At 41.5% G+C, this 14,641-nt stretch overlaps 1 protein-coding gene across 1 annotated transcript in view; it reads right to left on the minus strand.

The window, feature by feature from the left end:
• ITPRID1 (ITPR interacting domain containing 1) overlaps positions 1–8,377 on the minus strand; it is a 38,162-nt gene extending 29,785 nt beyond the window's left edge. Inside the window, exons 1-5 of the mRNA XM_044419197.1 lie at positions 8,221–8,377; positions 6,824–6,872; positions 3,815–3,861; positions 2,684–2,735; positions 665–751 (exon numbers count right to left, since the gene is read on the minus strand). Of these exons, the coding sequence (XP_044275132.1) occupies positions 665–751; positions 2,684–2,735; positions 3,815–3,861; positions 6,824–6,872; positions 8,221–8,377 (392 nt within the window). The remainder of the gene's footprint in view (positions 1–664; positions 752–2,683; positions 2,736–3,814; positions 3,862–6,823; positions 6,873–8,220) is intronic.
• Between the last annotated feature and the right edge of the window lie 6,264 nt (positions 8,378–14,641).

Raw genomic sequence — 14,641 nt, forward strand, 5'->3', positions numbered from 1 at the left:
TCCTGCCCGTCCGTCCGTCCATCCTTCTGCTGCAACCAGAACAGCAAGATGGAAAAGCAGATGGAAAAAGGAGGTCTTGGCAGGAAAGACTGGATTGAGGGTGAGAATGTAGCAGACAGGGACTTGCATTTTATTCCAGACCAGATTAAAATCTGATTGAGAGAAAAACTTTCAGGGCCATAAAGTTCCATGTATATTTCAGACGAATATAGCTAGTCATTGAAACACATTACCCAGAACATTTGGATCAACAGAAGATTGGGTTACTATCCATATGTGTAGTTACCTGATAACTGCTGCAGCACAGAATAAAAGTGGATAGCCAGACAATTTGGATTTTTATAGAACATTCCTGATTGGAATCAGATAAAGGTTTCATTAGGGGCATGCAACTCAAATGAAAAAGGAAAGCTTCTTAACACTAGCAATGCCACTCAGGATGGCAAACATACTAATGCCCCCAAAAGAGACAGACAAGTAAAGAGGGACCAGTCAGATTCGCAGGTAAACATAAGCACACTCATACTCAGCTGGGTCATAGAAGAGCATGTGAATGATCTTCACATGCTCCAAGAGTTCACATCCGCTGAGATCCAGCCTGCACTTTGAGATGTGTGGCCTAGAACGTAATTGCTACGGGCACTGAAATCTGACCAATACCGACCTTTTTGGAGCATTGGGGAGAGAGTGGGATGAGCTGCCGCTGTTCCATCTTGAGAAAATGGGCATTTCTGAAAACCGATGCAAGGATCTGTACGGTAGGAAAAGCAGCAATGAAAGTTGTTTACACTCAAAGTCCTCTGGGATGTCATTATAATTCCTTTCTGGAGTAAACATTTGCATCTTTATTTTAGTTCAAAATGTTACTTAGTAGGAGCTCTTCAGTCGAAAAGCAGGCACGATACTGTGGCAAACACATTTGTTCTCAGGAACAGTATGTTACAGTAGGTGTTAGAATGTAGGTGTTAGGTACCGGTAAATGCTAATTATAAAGGTGGCAGAGCTTCTTTGCTTTTGACAGATGGCATATCTTTGGAAGTCTTTGGGGAGCACACTTTTCCTAGCCACCTACTTTCCAGAAAGATATAACTGCTTTTAATAAAGCTCCATGCAGATCACATACAATGAGCTATGTTGGAAGGAATGTCTTACACCCATTTTTCTCTTACTGTGCTCAGATATCTGGTATATTTATTAAGTAGTTTGATGTTTTCAAAGAGCTACAAAAGGGCAGGCTGTGTTGTCCCTGGAAACCACAAAATGTTCTCCATCTCCCTCCCACCTCTCAAACAGTCAACAGACTTCCATCCTGTGTTTAAGTACAGTGGAGACACGAGCCAGCTGGCACATAGGGCTGAACACTGATGGGTGAGAACATGCTAGGTGAACATATGAGGAAAGGCTAATTCCAACTGTGCTGATGTGCTTTCTCCAAGCAGCTGTGTGCCTGTGCATTTGGGATACATGAATTGGTCGATTTTAGTTTCTTGCTGTTCCCCATTTTTCTTAGGTTTGGTTCATCCATTGATGTTTATTTTTTATTTATTTTTGCTTTCGGATGCATTGTTTTGCCTGCTGTATACATTTTAGTCAGATATGTTCATAATACCATGTGTTTTAATATTTCACTAATATATGCATTTTGTGTGCACACATACAATATACAGAGCTGGATATGAATTTTTTGATTGGAAGATAATGGTATTTTGGTTCACATGTCAGTTGGAAGGTAAGAAATTAGGTAAATTCATATTACAATGAGGACTGAATTAATGCCTGCTCCATTTCAATATGTGTGTCACCTTGGGAAATGGGCATGAATACAGATCTGCTCTGATTACACCAGCTGAAATTGGCTGACAGAAGAATGGAAATGGTTACCAGCCAGTAGCATGTGCGGCCAGCTTTCCCCACATGAGAAATTAGAAGCATTCTGACTACTTTAACAACAGTTCAACTAGTTAACATCATAGCCTGAAGTGCTTGATCCTGCCTAATATTGGCTGCTAAGCAGGAAAAGGCCTGGTTAGGATTTGGATGGGTGACTTGAGTGTATAATTTTATGAATATTGTTGTAAACTGCCCAGAGAGCTTCAGCTATCAGCCGTATAGAAATGTAAATAATAATAATTATACTCCCAAGCAGAAACTCTGTGTGCATGTATCTATTACAATTTTAAACAAACTAATAACTAAAATTATCTGGGAGATGTTCAAACTAGAAATAAAATACAAATTAAGAAAGTATACACATATCATAAAACCAAGAGAATAACCAGCAGTATTGGTAAAGCAGTGTAAAAACCTAGAAACTCTAAAAGGAGTTTCTAACTGGCCAATTGCTCCCCACATCCTGTTGCTGAGATATATACATCAGTGTACAGGAGCCACTTAACTGCCTTGTTACTAGCTTGTATCAGCATGACAGATTAGTCCATATTTTAGCATGAACATTTTACATTTACACCCACATACAATTCTGGCTAATTATACATAACACATTAAGCTTAATTTTAGAGAAATTTAGATGCCATCATTACGCTAGCAAATATTCTTCCTGCCATCCCACAGTTAAGACATCAAGAGTTTCTCTACATAATTAATAGCATTGCCTATCTGGAATTCTGAAATGCAGAAGTGCAAAAGTTCACATTGTGCCTTGAAACACATCGTACAAACCTACCGCATATAGTTTTGCACAGTCATTTGTACCATTCCTGATGGAGATGAAAGATCTGCAAAGAAACACAATCATTGATTTATTTTTTAAAAATGTCTGGCATTCAGAAGTACTTTTAAAAGAGTTTATACATATTGTAATATGCAGAAGACTCTTTTCACCCCATACTTTTGGACCAGACAGTAGTATGGCACCAATATTTCACTATACATATTGCACTGAAGGAACAATATCTGAAGTGGGGGGGAAATCACATCAAAAACCATATTTCCCCATGAAAAAAATGTCCTTTATGCTAAACAATGCATAATTTGGCCTCTGCCAAGACAGGGGCATGGATTGTGCTCTGCATGATGCTTAAAGGGGTCCTCAAATGTTGATCACTTGGAATGTTGAGGAAGTGTCATGGACTCCCTCACAAAATGGCTGCCATGGGGGACTGGCCCATTCATAAAATGCCTGCCACGGTGGGCACAGCCAGTCACAAGACATTCTTTCCCAGATGGCAAACTGGTGAGGCTAAAAGAAAGACAGCATGTCTAAGGATCTTAGCACAGGGCCAAGCTGGGATCCGTCTGAACTCCAAAACAGAAAACTGCTCTGTTGAACCCAGTGAAAGATGGCCGAGGAGAAAAGCACTTCACTTTGCAGCATGACAGCCTAATTTTTTTCTCAGGTGCAGAGAACCTTAACAAATAAAAATCAGGGGCCTGATGGACACCTAGAGAGGTATTCTGCGGCACACTGGTAGCCTTGGCACCATCTGATGAGCCAAGAGCAAGAGAATGCCATCTTCCAAGTGGCCACAGCATGCAACAGCTCTGAGCAGCAACAGATGGCGGTGTTGTCTGCTTTCTTTAAAGTGACCATTACCCCTCGGAAGCAAGCAATGAAGAAACGGATCTGTTACATTAAAAGAGGGGCAGAAAATTGGTTACAGAGCCATCGCTGCAATGTGCTTGTTTATTCTTGTTGGCCTCTGTCCTTGACTCCTGCTCCTTTAAAGAGTATTTCTCAAGTGTAGATGTTAGTCTGCTTAATCAAATGTTTATTTTGTGAAGGGTTTCTTTTGTCCTACTTTCCACACCCTCCTTAAGCATATTATTGTCAAATACACTGCAAGTGTTGTCCTACCTGCTCCGTTGTCTCTTTTTTCCTGTAAATCTTTGCTTGCAGACAAGCTGTTAAAATAAGGTGGAAAAGGCAGTTATTGTTGTTCAAATTTAAAAAAATAAATATGCAGCACTCTAACCCACTTATTTCTGTTTGAATCATATATTATTATTAAATCTCAGTGAAGGCAAACCATCAAAACCAACAAAAAAGGTAATTACATTGATTTGACCATATCAATTTCAATGCATCCATATACAGTAAGTGTGCTTGTGTATGAAAATACACCTTCCTAAGGATCCTGTATCAAAGGCAGACCAAAAATCCATCCAATTGCAAGTGGTGTCTATATACCACTTTTTCAACTGTTGAAAGACTCTTTAAAATTAGTCTATTACATTACAGGAGGTGAGTGTTTATCCTTCCAATAATGTAATATCAGTTTTTTAGCTGTCAAAGGACCAGGAGAATCCATTCCCACTAAGTGTACATTAACTAACAAGTAAATAATTTAGGAAAACATGTCCATCAGTAAATATAAAAAAATGTTGCAATATAAAGGTTATTCATATTGTAACCCCTCTCTCCAAAAAGTAATTGTTGGACATTGTCAAAATATTAAAAGATGCATTACTCAGCAACTACTGACTTAGACAAATTCTCACTAAAGAGACACTATGTTGGGGAAAAACTCCTCCGCCCCCTCCACAATTTATAAAACGGGGAACTGGGTTTTTGAAAATAGTTGCCAGGTGTAGACAGAAGGGTCCCACACATAACATAAACAATCTGTGTAACAATATTCATCTTAACTGTATTTACCTCACCCTACGAACTCAATTTTAAACTTTATATTCTGTGAGATTTCATTCATTAACTTAACAGCTTAAGAGTCATTGAGACATGCTGGTTTGAGTGTTGGACTGGGGTTCAGGAGATACATTTCCTAGTCTACATGCAGCTATGAAGGTCACTGGGTTACTTTTGGTCTCTCCATCTAACCTCCATCAAAGGTTGTTTTTGTGGGGATAATATAGAGAGGAGGAGAACCTAGTAAAACACAAAGGGTTACTTGCAATATGAAGAAAAGCAGAATGTCAGTGCAATATTTATAATAATATTCAAATATTATTTTGCTCAATCAGAAGGCATACATGCCTTCTAGGGATCCATTCACTGTCCTATCTCTGCTGTTCCCAAAAGAAGCAGGGCCAGGAGTACTGCTCTTTCTCTTGCTCCTACTTTATAATCTGCACTCTAAAAGCCGAGCTGTCTTGCTTTGTATAGTGAAACCCTGCTCTTTGCATTGTACTTTGAAATCATATTCTTTTGCCCGATCCCTTTATGGTTTAATAAAATCTTCCTGCCTTCACTCAGTTGATTTGCTTATTGCCTCCAAACCCTCTTAAAGAGAAAAGAACTATTGCCCTTTGGCAACACAATCAACTGCATCAGAGACTGAAGTTTAATGATAAACAATGAAAGTTCATCAGCATAAAGAATTTTAAATTCTAAACTATCATGCACAAAGCCATGAAAGTTATTATTCTCTAACAGCACACTCAGGGGTTCCAAACAAGTCAAATAGCAGAGAAAGTGGACGTACCTCCCTCAATTGAAAAGAAAGCTGAGAAGAGATCATTAGCCATAGCTCCTGGGCATGAATATAAAATTCTCACCCTTTCCAAAAGTTCTGCAGGGACTGGCATGGTTTGCTGTGTCATCTGAACCTGCAAAGTAGGTGTCAAATAACCAGTGCCTCCCAGGGTAAGATGACACAACAAACCATGGCAATGAAGATTCAAAATGCCCACCAGTAAGGCCACCCAGGGGTCTGTGGTGATTGTGTGATCTTGTTGTTTGTTGTTTAGTTGCAAAGTCGTGCCCGATCCATCACAATCCCATGGACAACATTCTTCCAGACTCTCCTGTCCTCCACCATCCCTCGGACTCCACCCAAGCCCACCCCCACCATCCCGGTGACCCCATCTAGCCACCTCATCCTTTGCCATCCCCTTCTCCTTTTGCGGTCAATCATTCCCAGCATCAGGGTCTTCTCCAGTGAATTTTGTGTGATCTTGGTCACTGTCAAACCTGATTGTTAGCTACTCTCTGTAGCCCTTCACAATCTGGCTGCCTCAGATTCATCAGATGCAGATTGTGAATATTGAACATGAGTTTCATGCATTTAAAAGACATTCTTCCATTGAAAAATATGTGATTCAATGAGAGTTGCCAGTAAAATTCTGAAGACAGAAGAAGCCCTTTCAGCAGCTTCGATAAGTCTCATTTATTTATTTATTTATTTAAAACATTTCTATGCCGCCCCCATCGCAACAAAGCCTCGGGGCAGCTCGCAACAAAAACAAAAACAAACAAAATCATATAAAAATTTATACACTAAAAATATTAAAACCCGGTGCATCTCGGCTTAATTTTTTTTTTAAATCCTCCATAGTAAATTAACACTTAAAATAAGCTTTAAATAAAAAGGTCTTAGCCTGGTGCCGAAAAACAAATAACGACGGCGCCAGGCGGACCTCTCTGGGGAGTGCATTCCATAGGTGGGGCGCCACCACAGAGAAAGCCCTCCTCCGGGTACTCACCCTCCTAATATCCTTCACAGAGGGTTCCCAGAGAAGGGCATCCGTTGCTGATCTCAAGGGGCGGGAGGGCATATATGGACGTTCATAAGTCAGTTCAGGAGGAAGGGGTGGGGATGTTAAAACTTCATGGATCCAAAGCGAGTGATACTGATGATACTGGAGCGGATATAAATACATGGTATTTCTTTTCTCTCCTAGGCCAGTTCTTACATATCAAGTCACAAGTCTTAAACATATTTGGAATTACTCAGTTATAGATTTCACATTTCTGTTTTGGAGTTCTTTTCAATAAAGCTTTCTTGGGATCCCAGGACTATAGAAGCACAGTGGGCTCCTAACACCTGAACAATATATTCTGAAGATAAGAATACACCAATAGAAGGGTTTTTATACTTGCTTACTATTTAGGACTAGTCATACTTACTAGAAACCAGAATCCATCCAGTTGCAAAGATTTTCTTCCCTGGAGTCAACTAAAAATGAGAAAGGGTAGAATATGATTCATCTGGCAGGAGCCCTGCCCCATCCTTCTATCCAACACTTCCTCCGGTGAGCTGAATGATGTATATGGCCCTTTCCTCATTCCATTTTATCTTCATATCAATCCTATAAGGGAATCGAGGCTGAGACAGCATCCCATTCCCAAGCCTGGAGGTGCACACAATCATGAAGGCTCTTTTCTTGAAATGTTTGCAAATTCCTGAACTTATGAACAAGTCTGAAAGGTGTACTTATTTTAAAAAATGAATTAAAATAAATATATATTTTTTCACATTTTAGTCAATGGACAGGGGAGAAGTGCGCACTGAAACAGACACTGAAATATGAACTTTTCTCATTGAGGCAAAAACATCACCGACAGCAGACTAAAAATAAAAATGGGAGCAACCCAAAATGAGCTTCAAAGTGATTTTTGGAGTATTGAGAAGAACTTGTAAATAGCTGCTTTTCTCATCCCCAGTCCAAGAGCAGCCACTTGGTTTCATAATTAAGTATGGATTTGAACCTGTGTCTCCCAACTCCTAACTAGCAAGTTACCAAATTACTAAAAACTGATGTCTTAGTCACTTTCATTTTATCTAGTAGAAATCCTTCATGGCAGAAACATAAGGAAATAGATAATATGAAGGAGAAAAACAGAACTGTGAAATGAGTGATAGCAAATTCAATATTAACAAGTGACTGAAAGGACAAATGCAAACATGAAGTGTTTGGCCATGATCCACTATGGAATCTCAAACAATGGATTCTTGTGGCACTATAAAAGACTAACACATTTATTCTGGCATAAACTTTCATGCACTATAGTCCACTTCAGCAGCTTAGACTGAAAGTAGAGTTCTCCGATGCCAGTTAGGGACATCTATATAAATTCTGATCTATTGCCTGTAACAATATTCAGAATTAATATTGATACAACCTATAGTCACACAATAAAATCCTACTAAAGGTGTTTTATTTCAGTGGCTATTTTCCCACGGGGATCTTGTTTGCCCTCTAAATATTACATCAAATTGGGAAGGCAAAAAAGGATGTTACTATTCAGTTATACATGAGTTTCAGTTTCTGCTGATGGGAATAAAGCCAAGAGTTGAAGCAGCACTTCAGAAACCACCAAGGAGAAGGCCCTGATGCTCCAGGGAGGCAAAAAAGAACTCAAACATAAGCAAGAGCTTAGCAGCAGCCCAGAAAATTTAGAGATGTGTGTAGAAACAATCCAAATATGGATAAGCATCCATGGGCCATTGGGGTCACAATAGGAGGACTTCTGCAGAAAAAAAAGGAAGGAATGGATCCTTAACACTTCTTAGTATTTCTTACCAAGATAAGGAGTAGAAAGGGGACCATCTACTGTTACTCTGGGAGCTGGTAAATCTTCATCCAATTGTGTCCATGACATCCGGGTCAATAAAAGGAGTCCTTTTTTCTTTTCTTCACTGACAATCTTGGTTCCACGATGATGGGATTTGCAGGACATCTTGGCGTACGAATATAAAGGCTTGCAAAAAGAAAAAGTGAGGGTTGTCTTTATATATTTTGTGAACATCTGGCCTCTTGGGGTAATGGTGACATGAAAAATCTCAGTCTAGCAGGGGAGAGACACAGAATCTGCTTGAGCATCAGGGCTCTGGATAAAAGAAGTAAAGCCTTCTCTTGGCCACATTGAATACTTGGGGAGTGGGGAAAGAGAGAAGGCAAAGCATTTTAGGCATACTGTTGTTATGTTATTCTTTGTAGCTGGTGCCATTTATAGCCTTGTTATCAACAAGGATCAAACCCTCTCCTTCTACCTTTTTTTTTTTTTTCAAAACAAAGGGAGTTGAGCCCTTTTGCATGTATTCCTAGCAGGTCCATTTAATTGTTTAAATGATTGTATGAAGGGTGGGTCTAGATTTAATCTTGTTTATTGCATCCCCACTGAATAAACAGAGTAGACAAATGGTAGGAAAACTGATGGGGAAATTCATCCTGTCGGGATATGGGGACCACATACCAACCTCCCCCACATGTGTCTGAGGTCTCTGCAGGCATCCATGGCTCACATATTTCCATACACATAGATACATATCCCATCACCAGTCCTGCTTCTCAACTGGTATATACAAAACATCTGGGTGGATGTTTTCTCGGCCCTACTGCTGAGATATAAGTTTCTATCAGCCCTAGGGTAGAGAAAAGAACTTTTCTCTGTCCCCAGTGCTAACAAAGAAAGGAGGGCTCATTTATTTATTTATTATGTTTACATCCCACCTTTCTCCCGCTGTAGAACTCAAGCTGGTTACATGAGGTTCCCGGGTAGTCTCCCCTTAGTCTCCCCTTAGTTTGAAGACCAGACCCAGACCTGCTTAGCTTCAATGTCTGAGCATCCTCAGATGAGCGGACTACGTCTGAATATGATGCATTGTGTACAGCACAGATGTGTTGGACTTAACTTCCATCGGAGCATTTCAACATAGACAAAGATCAGGCATTACAGGAATTGTTGGATTACATCACCTGGAGGGCCAGCTGTTTCCCACCCTGGGTGTAGAACTCCACCTCTGGTGCAGGAGATATGAAAAACCTCCAGGAGAATATTCTCATGTGACCAGAAACACAAGAAAAGCATCTGCTTACTTGTTCCCTAAACAGAGCCTTGCCTAACAACCAGAGGAAATACTAAAATCTCATCCTATCAGCTTAATTCCACCACCTTGAAACCAGGCTGAGATTAAAAGCTTGTTCACCACTTGGCCACAGGTTCAGCAGAATATCGTCTCATTGCAGTGACAGCACACTTCTCTAGGCTGATTCAGATACAATGCAGCTAGCATTATGTGAAAAAGCCCTCAAGGGGCCTCACACACATCCCATTAACTCCTTCCTCTCTTCTCTTAGCAGACCGAGATTAAACTATGGTTTCCAATAACAGTTTACAATGTTAGCATATGGAAAATGGTGGTTTGTTCTTCAACACTTAGTGTCAAGGTTGCTTGGGCAGCCCTCAAACCATGAAATGTCTCCCTGGCACCATCTCTACTATCCTTTCAGTGCTGGTTATGACTGCCATCTATGCCCAATCATTCTACAGCTCTTCCCAACATGTCTGTGGGGAGATATTTCTCTTGTTTTTAGTAGGCCTAATTGTATGAATTGGTCTTAGTTATTTAAAGCATTTAAATTCAGTTTTTCACATTTCTGTGAAATGTTGTGTTATGACTTTTAATCATTATTTCTGTTGTAGACTGTGGTTTATCGTATGAATTGTTATAAACTGCCAAAAGAGCCCTGGTGCTTGGTTAGTATAGAAATACAAATAAATAAATAAGCAAATAAACAAGTCTGAACCAGCTCAATGGTAAATTGGAAAGAAAGGTTAATTCTCCACAAAATGTTCCATGCTTTCAAAAGCATGATAGCAGGTTGGGGCAAGGAATTAAGCTTCTGTCCCCATTTAGAGTGCTAAAGAGATGAAAAGGGCTTATATTATGCCAGTGTGGTATAGTGGTTAAGAGTTCAGAACTGGGACTTGGGCGATCTTGGGTTCTAGTCCCCACTTGTCCATGGAGCTCACTGGTTGACTTTGGGCCAGCCACAGACTCTCAGCCCAATATACCTCACAGGGTTGTTGTTGCAGGGATAAGATTGAGAGCAGCAGGAGGAGAATGATGTAAGCTACTTTGAGTTCTTGAAAAAAAGGCAAGATAGAAATTTAAGAAATAAATAATCAACCATGTAAATGTTGTAAGACCTAGAACTGGGTAGGCAACTTTGGAAGGGCTGTGTCCTCTTTATCCACAGCTGTAACTGGACGTGGCAACAGCACAAAAAGAAGTGGATACGTGTCTGCATTCACAGCAGAATTACATGTCCCTCTCAGCCAACTAAACAGCTATTTGGCAGGTGTGGGTTACAATTCTGCTGGGGGGAGCAAGGCACTTCCCATGTGCCTTGAATCTCATCAGAACTGCTAGGAACCCACCTGTGCATCTGTGGTGGGGAGCTCTGACATGAAGGCAGGGGATCCAGCAGGAACAGCAAAAATTCCTGGCTGGAAGGTACATGTAGCCTGCATATTACCACTGACATAGAATAACAGGAGGTTTAGAAATGTGGGGAATTTAAGCAAAGAGACAGAATGATGCCATCAGTTTGAACAGCCATCTGTCTAAAGGAGCATTCTCACAAAGGAGGAAGAAAACCAAAATACCATGTGACCACCTGCATTTTAACATCCCTGTGCCATCTTAGTGTAACTGGAAGCTAATGAAATCTTTATAAAAACTGAAAAGGTAGCTAATGCTTTTGATCTGTTCATATCAATTGCAAAAATGGCGTTGTACCTCTTTATAACACTGACCATGATCAGAGTGGAAAAGACTGCATAGCACTTTGTGGGGGGGTGGGGTCATGGAAAGAATTGTAGGCTTAGCATGGTAAAGACAAAGAGGATGTCTGAAGAATGGAAAACATTTAAAATCACCATAATCCTTGGCCATTTGGCCTGCTGCCTGGGGCTGATGGAAGTTGTAGTCCAGGATGATACCAGGTTGCCTCCCCCTGATTTAGAATGTGAAAATAATGCTTCTAAGAAATATAAACTTTACACAGATTGTGTCCTATAGTGCTACTAGTGCAAGCACTTTGGGATGCAGGCTGGCCTATTTCTGGATGGTTGTGCATCCTGGTAAAAAGAGATTGGCTCTCTTTCCTGAGAGAACACTAGTGTACATTAGAATTGATCATTCAACGTTAATAGCAAATCCCTTCTGCCAGGATATTATGCATGCATTTTCAGAGTAGACCATGAACCTTAATTTATGAGAATTAAATTCTCCAACGATCAGACAACAGACATCAGAGAATGTTATGCTGCTCTAAAAAAAAAGTTTTGTAGAATGCACATGGAAAATGATATAAAAGAAAAATTCCAGCATATGCAGGCATAAGATAAAGCCATAAAGCTATAAAGGCCGTATAATCCTATATGAGCCAAAATCATAAAAAAATATAAATATGAACAGCTGGAGTTGGAAAAGCAAGACTGGGAATTGCATTTTTTAAAAACTTAACTGGCAACTTATTGCTCCAAGAGAGTAAAATTGTGAAAGCACTGCCAGAGGCCCTAATTTTAGGGTGGGGGTGGGGGGACACATGACACATAGTATGTTGTACTCTTCATTAGATAAAGGCTCTTGTGTATAGGGCAAATGAATCAGGAAGATTATTGGCTCACCTTAATATAAGCAGAAGGCCTTGAAAGCTGAAAATGGAGCAATCGAAACGGCAAAAGACTTGCTGTTTCAGAACAGACATACGAGCAGATACTCTGGAGTGGCACTACATGGGCACATTCTCATGACACCGTGGGCATATTCACAATTGCATAGCGGTGCTTTAGGAAGGCATTCATGAAGTACTAACTGAACAGAAATATGGATACAATGAATTAGCCATGAACTTCTATGGGCCATTCAAGGTGGGTGGGATGGGATGAGGGCAGGGGGGAAGACTGGCATCAGGTATGTATTCTCTACAAGATCCCTCTGTGAGCTGGTTCTGCTGATGGCACTCGGCAGCAACATTTCCCAGTGTGGTCCCCTCCAGATATTTTGGACATCAACTCCCATCAACCTCAGCCAGCACAGCTAATGAACAGGGACGTTGTGAATTATAGTCTCAAAAGTTGGTGAGGCACCAGGATGGAGAAAACTCCTGTAGAAGGATCCAGGAGACCAGAGGTAGGTTAATTTAGAGGCTGCAGGGCACACTTGGAAATCCGAGCAACTGTCCTGAGCAATGCTATGAGAGCTGCCACGGGTGGGTGTAGCTCGTCACAGAGGACAAGCAATGCCCAGAAGCACTAGTGAGATATTAAGGTGGCAGCAGCTGGAGGTTTCCACTGACGTTGAAGCCATTCCAGCAGCTGGTAAGACAATGTTAGAAATAGCTTTAAAGGAGAATTGGAAGGAGGAGACTCCATGTTGCCAGTCCTTGCTGTATCTTCTGCTGGTGGTGCCTCCAGCCCTCAAAGCCCAGGAACCCGAGGCCAAGTGAGTCCCTGGTAGCAGTGGGTCCCTTAGCAAGTCTACAGCTTGGAGGCAACTCAAAGGCAGTACCAGGGGTTGTACGCACAGCCTAGAAATCCTTAAATAAGCTGCAATCTGGGGGCTTTTCTTTTTCCTCAAGGAGAAGGCAAAACATGAATGATGAGATGTGGGGGGGGGGGCAGGGGGAGTGGTTCCTTAAGCAGAAAGAAAACACCTATGCACCTGCTCCATCCCAGAATGACCTCATTAGCTGTCGTCCAGTTTCTTCATTGTTAAGTGTTACCTCTAATTCTGAGCCTGTGTTGATGGTCTGTGCCTGAGAGCACAGCAAGACCCCCAGTACGGCCAGCTGGGAACCCATATCAGGTTACCTGCAATGCAGAAATTATTGCCTCTAAATTGAGATATCGTCCATCCGAAGCAGTAGTTCTGGGACAGCAAATGCAGCAACCATGTGGCATCTTAAAGGTTAAATTGATTTTTAGGCCGCCTTTAAGAGGAATGATGGGCAGGGTGTGTGTGTTTGTGTGCGTAGGGTGAAGAATGACCGAACAGGGGAAAAGTGCATTATTAAACCCCATTTGCAGTTAATGTGATCTAAACTCCACAACACTTCTAACTGCCTGAAATAACTATTGGAGAGATTAGTCCAGCTGAAGGAAAGGAATGAGGTCTTTCCTAGACAGAGACGGAACACAAATCATATGCTGCATTATATTAGAAATTCAATGCCATAGGAGCAAGGCAAGAGGAGGAGGGCAAGGATTGCCAACTTTGTCACCAGCCACTGTAGCTGCGCCTTTAATGTCAATGTGGAATGAACAGCCAAGAAGTGCCCTTTTCACACAAGGCCTTCCTATACATCGGCTACTTGCCTGGAGAGGGAACAGGTCTGTGGCTGCTGGCCTATCCCACAGTGCTCTGCAACCCGCCAGCACTCCTTCAACATCCACAGGTTGAGGAAGACATCAGCAATTGGGCATCTAAATGCAAGCAGTTTTACCTGCATAGGCATGTGATCAGGACCCCTGTTCGAAGGGGAGCTTCTGATCCTGTGCAGGGCACATATGCGCAGGGTTGTACAGACGGGCAGATGGCACCCACCCAGGGAGCAAATAGTGGGGGAAGGCAGCGTGGCGCAGTCTATGCGTGGAAGACAACCTGTGAAAAGGGCAAAGGTTTCTCATGGTGCCGCAGGAAGCTTCCTCTACTGATTTGTGAAAATCACGCTGCTTCTGGAAGGGTCAAGCTAAGCAGAACCCATGTCCATCCTATTGCCTGGCTAGCTGTACCAGTTCAAAAGCTGGGAGCCAGCTTCTTACAGGAGTGAGTGAACCTGCTTGTTTCACCTGCATGCACTTGCTTTAAAAAAATCTGAATGTTCCTTGGAATTTTGAGGCATTTTTGTCCAAATCTAATTAAACTAAATCCTCAGCCACTGTAGCAGCCAAACTCAGTGTGAACAGCTACTCCCGGCATGGAGAGGACAGCAGTTGTCAAAGATGCAAAACCAGTCAGGAAAAAAGAGAGATGGCAGCTCTCGTTCAGCACTAAGATGGTTGAACATGCAGGGATTCGAGCCCAGACTTTTAAGAGAGAAGCACTCAAAGCTTGGACCTGGGAGGAACAAATCCATTAGTTTGGGTTACCCTCACTTTTTTAAATCACAATTATTTTTGGCCCTTTTTTTGTTTTACAGAACTTGCAGAATT

This window comes from Varanus komodoensis, unplaced genomic scaffold (assembly GCF_004798865.1).
Source record: "Varanus komodoensis strain SLA01 unplaced genomic scaffold, ASM479886v1 scaffold10, whole genome shotgun sequence".
Classification (NCBI taxonomy): domain Eukaryota; kingdom Metazoa; phylum Chordata; class Lepidosauria; order Squamata; family Varanidae; genus Varanus; species Varanus komodoensis.